The following is a 13,849-nucleotide window of genomic DNA, read 5'->3' as shown; positions in this document are numbered from 1 at the left end:
ACATTAGCACACGGGGCTACTCAGGCTACAACAACAGCCACCTTCTCTCTCTCTCTCTCTCTCTCTCTCCCTTTCCTCTGCCCCCTCTCTCTCTCTCTCTCACTCCATCATCACCCCTATACTTTCATCCTCCGCTGCATGGGACAGGACTTAGTTCACAGAGCTTGGCCAAACATCCGCAAAGAGAGAGAGAGAGAGAGAGAGAGGACATGACAGGAGGGAGAGAATGAGGGGAGGGAGGAGGGGAAGAAGGGAGGGTGTGGGTTTTTTGAGGTGAGAGTAAACTCTCACTCGGGTGTGAGGATGTCACTGTGGTGTTTGCACTCGCACTCTCTCGCACTAGCACTCCCTCTCGCCGCCTCATACTGACGCTTTTTCCCCCGAGAAAAAGCTTTGACATCTGTCAGCCCGCAGCAGCACTGGGTGTTTGGTCAGTCACGCCAGCACTGGACTCCACGCCAGGCATGCCGCGCTCCATGCTGCACCACAGCCAAACAAATTAAACAGCACAACTCTGCGGACAGGCTGCAGCCTGGTGTCACATTCACCTCCATTTCACATTTGAGCCTCAGCAGACACGGCAGTGGTAGTGGTCACTCAGGGACTCGGTTTGATGCAGTGCCCGCTCTGGTGTTGGGTCTTTGGGTGAAGGAGCCCATTGGGAGCCGCTGGGCACAGCTTGCCACTCCAAGTGCCCTTGTGTCAGAACCATGACTGTGGGGAGATGTGGGCGAATGTGGTTGCATGCGTGCCTGCTGGGAGCTGACTGCAAGAATCCACTTGAAGTGCAAAGTTAGCTATTTTGGATTTATGTGTTAGGCTTTCCCTTCTCTTTCTCCTGTCTTTTTATTTACTTGTTTATTGTTTACAATTTATTGTTGTTATTGTTTATTTATTGTCGAATTAAAGACAGATTTACCCCTTTTTGTAATTATTTTCTTTTAAATATATTTGTTTTTTTTTTTGTATTATTGCTCTTGCGAGGAACTCTGGACTTCCAGGGTAATATAAAACTCAAATACTACATTTTCAAGATCAATAAGAATGTTCTCATTATGAACCACAACATTCATCTTTTATTTAAGTAATATACAATGTTAGTCTACAGTCCATATAAGGTAAGCCTACTCTGGACCTAGTTTGTAGGCTAGCTGCTACATTCCTAATGCTCTGACTGGTTGACCACTTACAATATATTTAGAGCTGAGCACACCCTGGTCAATGTGCGTGTGCATCGCTGTCACTTACTAATTCTTGAATGAATTTGTTAGCATCCCTAGCAGTGCACTCTTAATAAACCAAACTGGACGCAATTTAATTCAGATTATACACTGGGTTACATCATCTGTGGGATAAGTATCTATGGTGCTTATAAAGTGATTGGTTAAAACTCTGTCTTCCGGATGGTCACGAGAACCAATCAGATCAGCCGATTTTTCGGAGTTACAGATTACAAATACGGAAATAGAAGAGGGGAGGTGTAAACGTCAGCGTTGTACTTTTTTGTACTTGGATTCTTATACGTTGTGGTTTATTTATGGTTTAAGACATCTCATAAATTCTAGAAATTATTTAGATAGCAAATCAACTTAATTTGTTTTTCATTCTATGGAGTTTTTGCAGCTTCTGTCATGTGCGTGTATCGTGTTTACGGTCGGGATGTTCTCGACTGGACTGTGAGTAAATGCATGCATGCATGCCTACACCACCAGCAGCAGCAGCACCAACACCAACAACACGGCCGCTTAATTTTGTGTACATTTCATTTCATGCGTGTTATAGCATGCATGCATTTAGTCACTTTCATTTTTGTAAATGTATGTTCACGATGGCTCGTGAAGTGCTCATACATAACCAACTACCACCACTATCATCATTAGTAGGCTAGGACCAGCTTGTCATTAGTAGTCGAGTTAGGTTACCTAGAAAGCTAAATTATGAAGTTTCTGAGCAAAATAATTAGCCTACTTCATGGCTGTGTCAGGTGTACATGAAATATAATTTGACCACATCAACCGTCCTCCATCAACCTGCCGTATCAATACCTTTAAATGATAGTCAACCACATCAACTCAACTTTATGTATGTTTTGGGTTGTCTGCAGGACCGATCTGAAAAAGATGAGGGCAACACAAAGTGCCGATAAAATCCAATTCCTCCCTTTCCTTACCACTTGCCTAAAGTAAGTATTTCTTTATTATTATTTAATTTTTTTTGGATCCAGCCAACTATGTACAAGTATAGCATTGAGCCAACTATCATCCAATGTTTTGGCTAGTTTGTGAAAGTGCAAAAGAACAAGATGACACTCTTCATAAGAATATCATAAAGACCTCCAGGGATCTGTGTTCTCATATCATAGAGGGCAGACAGAAGAAACCTGATGCATGATTACAACATCGAAGGGCAACACTGAAGGATAAATGAAGAAAATATATAATTTTTATTTTGCAATACCTTGACCTACCTAGCAGAAAAGGCATTAAATCAATAAAGTTGTCCATGTATACAACAAGGAATTGAATCTGCAAAATACAGATCCCCATCACCAGGCAATACGTATATAGTATATATACTCTTTTAATCCTGTGAGGGAAATTTGGTCTCTGCCTTTATTAGTGAAACACACTCGGCACACAGTGAACACACAGTGAGGTGAAGCACACACTAATCCCGGCGCAGTTAGCTGCCTGCAACAACAGCGGTTGGGTGCCTTGCTCAAGGGCACTTCAGCCGTGCCTACTGGTCGGGGTTCGAACCGGCAGCCCTCCGGTTACAAGTCCGAAGTGCTAACCAGCAGGCCACGGCTGCCCTAATTGACTCATTATTACTCTGATTTCCCAATATTAATATTTCTCAATCAGATGATTGTGTGTCTGTGTGTGTATTTGTTTTCCAGTAACCTAGGATGGCTGTATTATGGCCTTCTGAAGAAAGACGGCACATTGATCATTGTGAACACAATTGGGGCCTGTCTGCAGACTCTCTACATACTGGCTTACTGCCACTACACCAAAGAGAGAGTGAGCACTACAAACTTTACTCAACAAACACACGCAGCTCAGCTATTCAACAGGGCTTGATGGTGGCTCATTGTTCATCAGATTCTCTCTGCACTAGGATCTGAACTGTCTTGCCAATACACAGCAGCAAATATCCTAATAACTGTTTGCAGCATAACTCTTTGAAGGCATCCCTAGGTGGACTTCATGTATACTCAAATTTGTGAGATCTGTGGGAGAAAGCATGCAATTCTTCAGAAAAATACTAATTTCAAATGATTCCAATGTAAATATGTGGAGGTGAAAAGGGTATGAACACACATAATTGTTCAAGGTAATTTTATATAACACATTTTAAACAACAGAGGGTGAGCAACAGTAGGCCTACCATACATAGGGTTTCACTGCCTTCCCACTGGGTTTATCATTTCCTGTAGACTTATGTCCACCCCTGCAAATAATTGAAAAATCTGTTTTGGTGCCTTAGTTGATCTCTGTTGTGAACCTTAGACAGGCCTTGTAGTGGTCTTTGATTATCCTCACCCTGTAGGTCTTTTGGGCTGCAGTGCATTTCAAGGATTGTTTTTGCTTCTGGCTTGAGGCCATCACAACCCACAATCCATATCTCTCCGTTTACTGTGTGTGTGTGGTGTGTGTGTGTGTGTGTGTGTTTCAGAGACGAGCGTTGCAGCAGACCCTGGTGATGGTGTGTACGCTGGGCTTGGGCTGGGGATACTTCAGTGTGATCGTCTCCCAGGGCGACGTCCAGCTCTCCCAGCTAGGCCTAGTGTGCAGCGTCTTCACCATCAGCATGTACCTGTCTCCACTGGCTGACCTGGTAAACACACACACACACACACACACACACACAGTCTTCAGCAAAGAGAGAGAGAACAGAAAACACACACACACAGCGTAGCTCAGCGCAGGACCAGAAACAGAGAGGGCTGACGTTTTGGCAGCATGAATCAGTGCACAGCTCGGGTAGAAAGTCATGTTTGGATGTATGCGGTTTGCTTGCATAAAATGATTCTGTGGATTTTGCACACACACATATCAAAATCCGCAAACACGGGTTTGCAGTGAATATACAAACAACGTGAAAACGATGTGCAATAAATGGACACTTTGAATAGCCCAGACTACTTTGGATTGTCTTAAGACTTTGAATAAACAAACGACAATTCCAACTGTAAGGTCCCAAATGGTAACGAGCGATAATGGTCACAAATTCAAGGACGTTTCCGAATGCCACACATGCAAAGCACGACCGGCTACAGACAACGGGTGGCAGACAAAGTGTGATGTCACTTACAGGCTATAGTAATTTCATAAGATGATGCATCATTCCACAAAATGGTTTGTTATTCAAGTTGTTCAATTGGCTAAACATAAGCTATACAGACGAGTGGCAGACAGAGCGTGATGTCACCAGAGATTGTTTTTGAGTCACATTGTTGCAAATTTCAGATGCATCATTCCGCAAAATAATTTGTCTTCTCTATCAGCAAGTTATTCAATAGGCTGAACATATAGCCTTAACTTAAAACATCTGTTAGGCTTATGTCATTTTGATCCTTGAAAAATGTCACATGCAGCCATCCTTAAATTCTGCTTACTGCACATTTATTATCATGTATTATAACATAATATTCAGTATTCATTATTGAATGCTTAGCTGGAATGATGTTTTTCCCTATCATCCTATTTTAAAAGGGCTTGGGTTTTCTACAGGAATAGCATGTTTGAACGGGCACTGCACTAGTCTGTGTAAGCACTGAAGCCTCTAGTGAAGTCATGACGAATATAATACAGTAAAGCCAAGATCCTTAATATACAGGGTGAAGTCATGACTGGAATAGAATACAGTGTCCCCCCCCCCCCCCCCCAGTTCCAACAAGAGCTGAGTTGCTGGGCTGTGAACCTGCGGGCCTGTCCCGTGTATGTGACCTTGTGTCAACCCCTCCCTGTGCTGCCACACTGCAGTCTATAGATTTCCTCCACATACCACAGCTATCTGACTGAAGCGGGGCTGCCTCATCTCAGTGCTTTCCTGTTTACCTCTTCAGATACGTCTCCGTGTTAGGGAGCCAGCATCTGTCCCCGTGTGTGTGCGCTGTGCTGCGCTGCCAAGGTCTACTCTTATCCATCCGTCTGAGTTCTCTTCCTCCACTCCGTCTCTCCTCTTCCTGTTTGTGTCCTGTGTGCTGTCTCTCCGACTGCCACCCCCTCCTTCCCTCCCCCCTCTGCCACCATCGCCAGTGTGTGTGTGTGTGTGTGTGTGTGTGTGTGTGTGGTAGTGTTTAAGACCTGTAGCATGTTTCCACTCTTGCTCTTTCACACAACACACACTGAAGGGGTCATTACCAAACTCCGCTGAGGTGACAAATAACTTCTTTGTTGTGTGTGTATGTGTTTATCTCTCTCTCTCTCTCTCTCTCTCTCTCTCTCTCTATCTCTCTCTCTATCTCTCTCTATCTCTCTCTCTCTCTATCTCTCTCTCTCTCTGTCTCTCTATCTCTCTCTCTCTCTCTCTCTCTCTCTCTCTCTCTATCTCTCTATCTCTCTCTCTCTCTCTTTCTCTCTCTCTCTCTCTCTCTTTCTCTCTCTCTCTCTCTCTCTCTCTCTCTCTCTTTCTCGCTCTTTGTTTCACACACAAACATTCTCTTTGTTTTTGTCGTGTTTCTCCCCTCACACTCATACACTCTCACTGTGTGTGTGTGTGTGTGTGTGTGTGTGTGTGTGTGTGTGTGTGTGTGTGTGTGTGTGTGTGTGTGTGTGTGTGTGTGTGTGTGTGTGTTTGGAGAGGGGCTTATGCAAAGTAAGATCTTTGGAGCTGTTGTGTACGCCTCAATCATAGAACAGTGTATAAGAGTGTCATTAGAGTGAGGTTAACCCTTTTCAGCTGATCAGGTGACCAGGCCTGTATGCTCTTCTCCTCTGTCCGACCTTTGACCTCCACTGGATTCTCAGGAGCGGAAGAGCAGACAGGCTATCGAGGTGTTCCCCTCCCACACCCAGATGCCCCTCCCACACCCAGATGCCCCTCACAGTTGTGCCACCTCTATAGCGCATAACACTTAAGTTACAATTCTTAGTAACTCTTTTTAAATTAGATTTGGTACAAGCGTAGGAAGCTCTCCTTATTGAGCTGTGTGAATATATTACATAACGCTGTATTCTCATTCTGATTAGATTGTGCGTTTTGTGTAAGTTATGTTGTTGATCACACAGTTGATGTTACATAACCACATATTTTCATTCAAGGTAGATTATGTTTACACTTCAGGGAATTATGTTTCATTGAGCGCAGCATATGTAATATTCCTGCATTCTATAAGATAATGTAATCTCGGAATAACAGAATAGATCGTTTTTATTCATAGAAATTTGACCTATTGGTGCTTCAGCCATGTGGCAGCAATGGCTTGTGTGTGTGTGTGTGTGTGTGTGTGTGTGTGTGTGTGTGTGTGTGTGTGTGTGTGTGTGTGTGTGTGTGTGTGTGTGTGTGTGTGTGTGTGTGTGTGTGTGTGTGTGTGTGTGTGTGTGTGTGTGTGTGTGTGTGTGTGTGTTACCAACAGATTGGTCAAATGCAGAGGAAGAATGGGGATGAATAATATTCTCTCTCTCGTCTCTCTGTCTCTGTCAGCTGGAGATCATCCGCAGTCGTTCGGTGGAGTGCCTGTCCTTTCCTCTGACCGTGGCCACCTTCCTCACATCCACTGCGTGGACACTCTACGGCATGCAGCTGCAGGACTTCTACATCATGGTGAGAGCAGAGAGAGAGAGAGCGAGAGAAAGAGAGAGAGAGAGAGAGAGACAGACCGAGAGAGAGAGAGAGAGACCGAGAGAGAGAGAGAGAGAGAAACAGACAGACCGAGAGAGAGAGAGAGAGACCGAGAGAGAGAGAGACAGAGAGATAGAGAGAGAGAGAGACCGAGAGAGAGAGAGAGACAGACAGACCGAGAGAGAGAGAGACCGAGAGAAAGAGAGAGAGACCGAGAGAGAGAGAGACCGAGAGAGAGAGAGACAGAGAGATAGAGAGAGAGAGAGACCGAGAGAGAGAGAGAGACAGACAGACTGAGAGAGAGAGAGACCGAGAGAAAGAGAGAGAGACCGAGAGAGAGAAAGACCGAGAGAGAGAGAGACAGAGAGATAGAGAGAGAGAGAGATAGAGAGAGAGAGAGAGAAAGAGAGAGGGGTCTGATGGCAATCACACTGATCAAAACAATAAGCACTGTGCTGGAACCTAAGAATGGACCGGGCCATTGAAGGTTTCAAAAAAGTTCTATATATGACAGCTTTGAAACCTTAAAAACTTAAGGCACAAACATTTTCCTTGCTTTAAGCCCTGATACACTGATGAGTACTGTTACTGTTTCATGCAGCCAGGATTTCTACAGGGTTTGCTAAAATGAACTCATTTTGATGAGGGCTTAAAGGTTGTATCAGCGATAGCGGGGATACGTCGCTTCTGATGATGTTCAAACAAAACAGAGAGCTAGCTCGCTACTCCCTCCCCCTCCCTCCCGTGCAATTAAAACTCTTCTAAACGTGCATCTCGTCGGTTATTGGTCGAAACACTTTATTTTGCCTTTGAGGGGTTGCCAACTCTTGTTGGTAGCAATTGTTTTTGTGTACAGATCTCGGAGCCTAGGCTGCCTACAGAGACGCGTTTTTTGACGGCCTGCTTATGGGGCAGGCAGCTAGCGGATCGTTAGGAAAGATCAGATGAATGTGATCATTTATGTTTGGGCCTTTTTTGGGCCTGAAATCACTGATACAACCTTTAAGGGCACAGGGTATCGGTGATCAGAACACAAGACACAAGGCATCACACGTTTAAAAAAGGTATTCTTTCGATACTTGATATTCAGAGCTTTTCAGTCGGTGCCACAAACGTATTGGAAGTTCAGTACGGCACCCAGCCTTAATTACACCTCTTTGAGAACAGTAAAATTGGCTTTTTCCATGAGAGGAGAGGGTGAATGAATGTTTTATTCATGCCTAACTCTCTCCCCTCTCTCTCTCACCTGCTGGTTCTCACTCTAAATCCATCTCCCTGCCAGGCGGCGGAAGTCGTTACCCAAGAGCACAGTGTTTGGCCCTATTGTGTGTCCGGCCGCCATGAGGGCCGAGCAGGCCTTGGCTCGGCTTTTCTGAATGGAAGTTAGTCACATAATGAGAACTTCCTGTGCACTTTAGTGGTCCTACGGGCTTTCGCAGGAGTTGTTTTCATAATGCAGGTTGCCAGGTTACCCCATCATACCCATGTAAGGCTCCGTAGTGCGTCAGCTGAGATCAAATCTGGTCGTTTGCCTGTTTTTTTCTGTCATGCGTCGTCTGCCGTGTGACATGTGACACGGTGAATCTTCACTTATTCAGCCATCTAAATTAGGACCCCATATGTGAAAAGCGTTTTCAGAGCTGTCGTCTGTAACCAGTCTGTGCTGACATGGTTTTGCTTAAAGGTGAGATCTACTGAGAACGTGTGCGGCACGTACCAGCACAGTCATGAATATTCAGAGAGAGCACGTGCACAGGATGAGGGTCCCTTGTGTTGTGTGCTGTGGGGTAGGGAGCGCATTCTCCTGGGTCAATGTGGGAATGGATGTGCACGTCTGACCGGTATAAACCTTTCTATCTTTGATGTGCTGTGTTCATCTTAAATCCGTCCCCCCTGCACTGTTAGGTGTGTTCATCTGAAATATGTCCCCCCTGCTCTGTTAGATGTGCCTATCTCAAATGTGTCCTCTGTCTTCTGTTAGATGTTAAACCCTTCCCCTCCCATGCAGTCTAAGTTGTGCTCACCTAAAATCTTTCCCCCTTGCTCTGTCCAGTTCGCTCACCTCTAATCCTTCCCCTGTGTGTCGCAGGTCCCCAACACACCAGGCATCGTCACCAGCCTCATTCGCTTCTTCCTCTTCTGGAGTTTGGGATCGGAAAGTGAGGGCAAGCCCCCCTACAAGCCTGTCTCCGTATAAACGGAGCCCTGGACCCTCCACCAAGTGCCCTCTTCCTGGAACTTTCTCCTGTGTGCTCTTAGAAACCGCCTCCGCTCTCCTGCTTCTCTTGAAGCTCTCTCCTTCTCTGAGGAGACTACAGTTCAGTCTGTCATAGACAGGTATAATTACAGATGTCAGACTCTCGTAGAATAGCTGAAAAGGGTTGAGCCGTGTGGGCTGGTCTATTATATACTGTACATTATATAAAAGGCCTGTGTGGCTCTCAAAGAACGGCTCCCATCTTGAGCAAAAGACGTGTTTGACGTCCGAAGCTCACGAGAGGGAGGGGAGCGGTTCTGTCCCAAGTGGCAGTGGGACAAGCGTCCTAAAGCGTCCCCACCTGCAAGGTTTCAGTTCATTGCACTTTAAAGCGAGGAATGACTCAACTTATCTGTTAGAGAATGCTGGGTTGTCCGGGGGTTATTTTCTGGTACCTTTTACTTATCCACTCTTTTGACCTCAGACGTGTTTGCAACATGTAGTTCATGCTTTCCCTTAGTCCCTTTATCAGTATTCTATATTATGAGAGTTTAGTTGCCACATTTTCTTTTTTTAATACAATGTTTTGTTGTTTTTTTAACTTATCTTTAATCATTTCCATTGATTCCAATTATTTCACATTTTCAATCATTTCCATCATGTCCCCTTCCATAATTAAGAAAGACTGCATCTCTACATCAACACATGTGCATTTTAGCGCATGTAGAAAAACAAGATAAGAAGTGATTTTCTGAATGCCATTTTGAGGCCTTACAATTTTGGCCTTGGAAGATTTCTTTGTGAAGTCACCTATGACCTGTTAACAATGCATAGCTCTATTGGGTGTTCTTTTCTCTACACATTCCGTTCCTTCCTACAATCTGTGTCCCCACATTCCTCCCTACAATCTGTGTCCCCACATTCCTCCCTACAATCTGTGTCCCCACATTCCTTACACACAGACAGCTCTTTGTCTGATTCATGTGCTGGGGTGTGCTGGGGTGTTCCTGACGTTAGCATGTCATCTCTCCTACACTGCCATGTACAGTACATCAAGAGAGGACCCACCAGTACCAGAGCTATCGGATAGTTGGCCAGCTGCCCTCTGACCTCTATGTGACCTTTACTTGACCCTTGTAGAAAGGGGAAGAAGCTCTTCTTATGCATAGGGGTCGCTGTGCCCACCAAGGCACAGTTGTCTTTATGACAAAGAGCCAGTGTACATGGACTGATGAGTGACTGAAACTTCTGTGTGTCCAGAAACAAGTGACCACTGTCAATGGAGTCAGGTTAGCGTAGTGCCACTGCCGATTTTGATAAATTAAAGGGATTGTTTTTTTTATAACTATAAATGACTATTATTCATGAGTGACTTGAGAGATCACATTACACTGTCTGGGGACTCTTGTCAGTCGTTTGGACTCACTTCACTCTAAATCCTGTGTTATGTTTGCCTTCATCAGTTGGTCACTTTTGCACATGATGGCTCAGGGTCAAGTCTGGGGCTATCTGTTGTCTGTCTTCAGTCTGTTTTAACGGACTACAGTAGGTGCAGATGACTAGTGGTCTATGGAGCAAGCCACATGCTCTACATAAATAGCTTCTAAAGCTCTACATAAATACCTTCTAGAGGATTCTGGAGGGAGTGCTAGAATCTGATGCTGTTTTAGGCGATAACACTCCTGCATGTGATTTAATTAAAAAAAAACTAGAACCTCAGGTATCACTGCCCTTGCCTTGCCCCGAGTCTCCGTTGCAATAGCTGCATGAGATAAGTGTCGGCTTTCCCACGTGAAAAGGACACATTGTCCTCACTGGCTAGGGCGTGTAAGCTTTATCTGTAGTCCGCATGCACGGTCATCCTCTACATCAGACCTGGGCAACATGCGTCCCACGGGCCATATCCGGCCTGCATACGGGCCAGACCCGGTCTCCATCCAGCCCACTACACGGTCGAGAAAAAGCTGCACCACAGTGTTTTCTGCAAACCTAAATGTAGCTCACTGCTATTAACTGTACGAACGATAGCACCTACAAAACAATGGGTGAAATCTAAAAGAAAATGGCATCGGATAGAAAAGCAGACTGAATTTTGTGTGTTCAAGGATGCATTTCAGTATTTTGTGACTAGTGTCAGTTCAAAAGTAATATGATTAGTACGCCAAGAGAGTGTCACTGTCTTGACTGTCCCTGAAATGATGTAACAGACATGTGAAAACAGTGTTTCTATGTTCAATTGCAGAACAGCTGTGAGAGATGTAACAGACATGTGAAAACAGTGTTTCTATGTTCAATTGCAGAACAGCGGTGAGGGTACGTAAGGCCGGAGGGTAAAGGTGAAGTTGATTAGTTTAGGAAAGTAGACGTTAGGAAAGAAAATTCAGCCTCTCCCAGAGGGGCACTGTGGCACAACTGTCTACAGTGCCCGCACCTCAAATCCTAGTGCCCACAGGAACCTGGGGGATTTCCCATCTCCCCCCACACTCTCCCACTCCCATCAGTCTCTTCTCTGTCCTACACAAAAAGCCCCCAAAGACATATACGATAAAGTATATAATGTAAAATAATCAGCCTCTGAGTGGACTTGTAAAAATGGCATACTGTAAAGTTGGCTAATCTGTCAGGTATTTAGGCTACTCCCATGTTATTTAATAGCCAGCACAATGCGTTTGGTGTTTCATTCAATCATCCAGCGGGTGGCCCATGGCTTACTTTATTCCAGTCGTCATGGCAATGGTGTGGAAGATACAGACCTGCTTTACGTCTTGCTGCTCCAAGTGTGCTGAGACTTTTAGATACATCTCAATTTACATTGAGCTGTGTTGGGCACAATGTATATCTGTGTTGTTGGCTTAGCTAAATAACTAAACATTGCTATAGTTAGGGGCGTTCCCACAGTGACCGAGCAACAACATCCAAGCCTATTTCACATAATATAGCATGATGTGAGATTCAACAGCAATGCACAACTGGCTTGTGGCAGTCGCAAACACGCTGCAGGTCTTACGTACAACCCCAACGCAGGACAAGTGATGACGTTGTGTAAAATGCTAATAAAAAAACAGAATGTGACAATCTGCAAATCTTGTAAACCCACATATAGTTGAGCAAAAAGGACACAGACTATTTCACTATTTCAAACTATTTCATGGAACTTTTTCTGTGTTGGAGTTGTACCCATCAACAACCAAGCCTATCTAAATACATAACAGGGTGTGAAATACAACAATATGCAAATTGCTGACAGCAGTTGCAAACATGCCACATGTTGTACCCAGGATCGGTAAAGACATGGCACAACATGGACTACCAGTAGCCTGAATGCCTAACCAAAGAACCAAAACAGAACAAATAAAGCACATCACCACCAGGGTTATCAAGCATCAGTGTTTCATTGAATTAGGTCCACACACCTTCAGAAGACTCAACCGTGGTGTCTGATGTCCCAAACCAACCCCGCTATAGACATTCATGGTGGAATGGGGCACATTACAAACGGAAACACCTGGGAGTACCACTCCAGAAACACACAGCAACAAGATTTCGCACATCTCTGAGTCGATTCATGTCATAACATGATCCCAAGTAGTCTCTGAGTAACTCAGCCATTGTCTTGCCTTTACAGCAGCCACCTTTACAGCCATTTACAACTCCTTTACAGCCATTTTCAGTAAATGTCCTCAAAAACCAAAATCTTGTCGAAGTGGTTTACTTTGCGAAACCTCAAACACCTATCTTCACTGGTCATTTGTGTGCTTGCCAGCCTTATTCCCTTGTCCACTGTTACCAGTTCTGCATACTTCGACTTTTTCCTTTTAAAGGCTTCCTCCATTGCATCTTCAGAGGTATTTTTGTGTGATGTGGTATATTCTATTGAACTCTGCCATGTGCTAGGGTGTGTGAGGAGATATCTGTGGTTGAAACGATAATACATTTTATATGCTATTCATTTCTGAGGTCTTCATGAGTTATGTTTGCTAAGGGAGATGGAGCGAGATGAAAGCATAGTGTTGGACAGTCTCAAAGGCTTGAGCCAATGATTTGTGTGTGTGTGTCCATGTGTGCGCTGAGTGTGAGAGTGTGTGTGTGTCCATGTGTGCGCTGAGTGAGAGTGTGTGTGTGTGTCCATGTGTGCGCTGAGTGTGTGTGTGTGTCCATGTGTGCGCTGTGTGTGTGTGTGTGTCCATGTGTGTGCTGAGTGTGTGCGCTGCGCACACGCAACTTCTGAGCAAGTGCGTGTGTGAGAGCGGTGGGAACAGTCTTTGTGCTGTTTCTCAGTGTGCCGCTGTGCCCGCATCACTTCCTGTGATCAGAAACCGAGCCTTTGGCCAGACACAACACAGAGACGCAGAGAGGGAGGGAGAGAGACAGACAAAGAGAGGGAGGGGTGGAGAGAGAGAAGGAGGGAGAGAGGGTGGGAGGGGTCTGCTCTGATTATTGGTAAGAAATCAGCCACAGGTGCAGCTGTCAGCTGTGATGTTCAATCATTTTGCTCCCAAAAACCAGAGCCCTCCCCTCCTGTTTATGTGATACAATCAGACACTACTCCCACACATACGAACTTCCTGACACACACACACACACACACACACACACACACAAGCTAAATCACACTTCTACATGTATCCAGATGAGTCCAGACAGATGGGGAGATGGGTAAGAAATGTGTTTCCAAAGCACTGGACATCTGAGATGGGGCCGGATTGGGAGACTGGGGGGGAGGAAAGACTGGGCTTCTGTATGAAAAACACTAAGGGGGGGGGGGGAGACTGGGCTTCTGTATGAAAAACACTAAGGGGGGGGGGGGAGACTGGGCTTCTGTATGAAAAACACTAAGGGGGGGGGGGCACAAGCGGGTGTTCC

The 13,849-nt window shown here is 45.1% G+C and overlaps 1 protein-coding gene across 1 annotated transcript; it reads left to right on the top strand.

Annotated features, from left to right (window-relative positions):
- The first annotated feature begins 1,472 nt into the window (after nt 1-1,472).
- Nucleotides 1,473-13,029, top strand: slc50a1 (solute carrier family 50 member 1). The gene is made up of 6 exons (XM_076279774.1): nt 1,473-1,676; nt 2,105-2,182; nt 2,900-3,023; nt 3,679-3,840; nt 6,652-6,771; nt 8,879-13,029. The coding sequence occupies exons 1-6, from the start codon at nt 1,609-1,611 to the stop codon at nt 8,984-8,986; spliced, it is 660 nt and encodes a 219-aa protein (XP_076135889.1). The 5' UTR covers nt 1,473-1,608; the 3' UTR covers nt 8,987-13,029.
- The last annotated feature ends 820 nt before the right edge of the window (nt 13,030-13,849 follow it).

Source organism: Alosa pseudoharengus, unplaced genomic scaffold (genome assembly GCF_046254945.1).
Source record: "Alosa pseudoharengus isolate Yale_2024_CS ecotype anadromous, Long Island Sound unplaced genomic scaffold, YU_APseudo_1.1 YU_APseudo_1.1_scf_12, whole genome shotgun sequence".
Taxonomy (NCBI): Eukaryota; Metazoa; Chordata; class Actinopteri; order Clupeiformes; family Clupeidae; genus Alosa; species Alosa pseudoharengus.
The sequence above is the reverse complement of the archived record's forward strand: the minus strand, read 5'-3'. Positions and strand labels throughout refer to the sequence as shown.

Excerpts from the sequence above, each read along its gene's own strand:
- slc50a1 (XM_076279774.1), top strand. The coding sequence starts at position 1,609 with ATGGAGTTTTTGCAGCTTCTGTCATGTGCGTGTATCGTGTTTACGGTC. Across the intron at positions 1,677-2,104 it reads GGGATGTTCTCGACTGGACT|GACCGATCTGAAAAAGATGA; the intron begins GTGAGTAAATGC and ends GGTTGTCTGCAG. Across the intron at positions 3,024-3,678 it reads GCCACTACACCAAAGAGAGA|AGACGAGCGTTGCAGCAGAC; the intron begins GTGAGCACTACA and ends TGTGTGTTTCAG.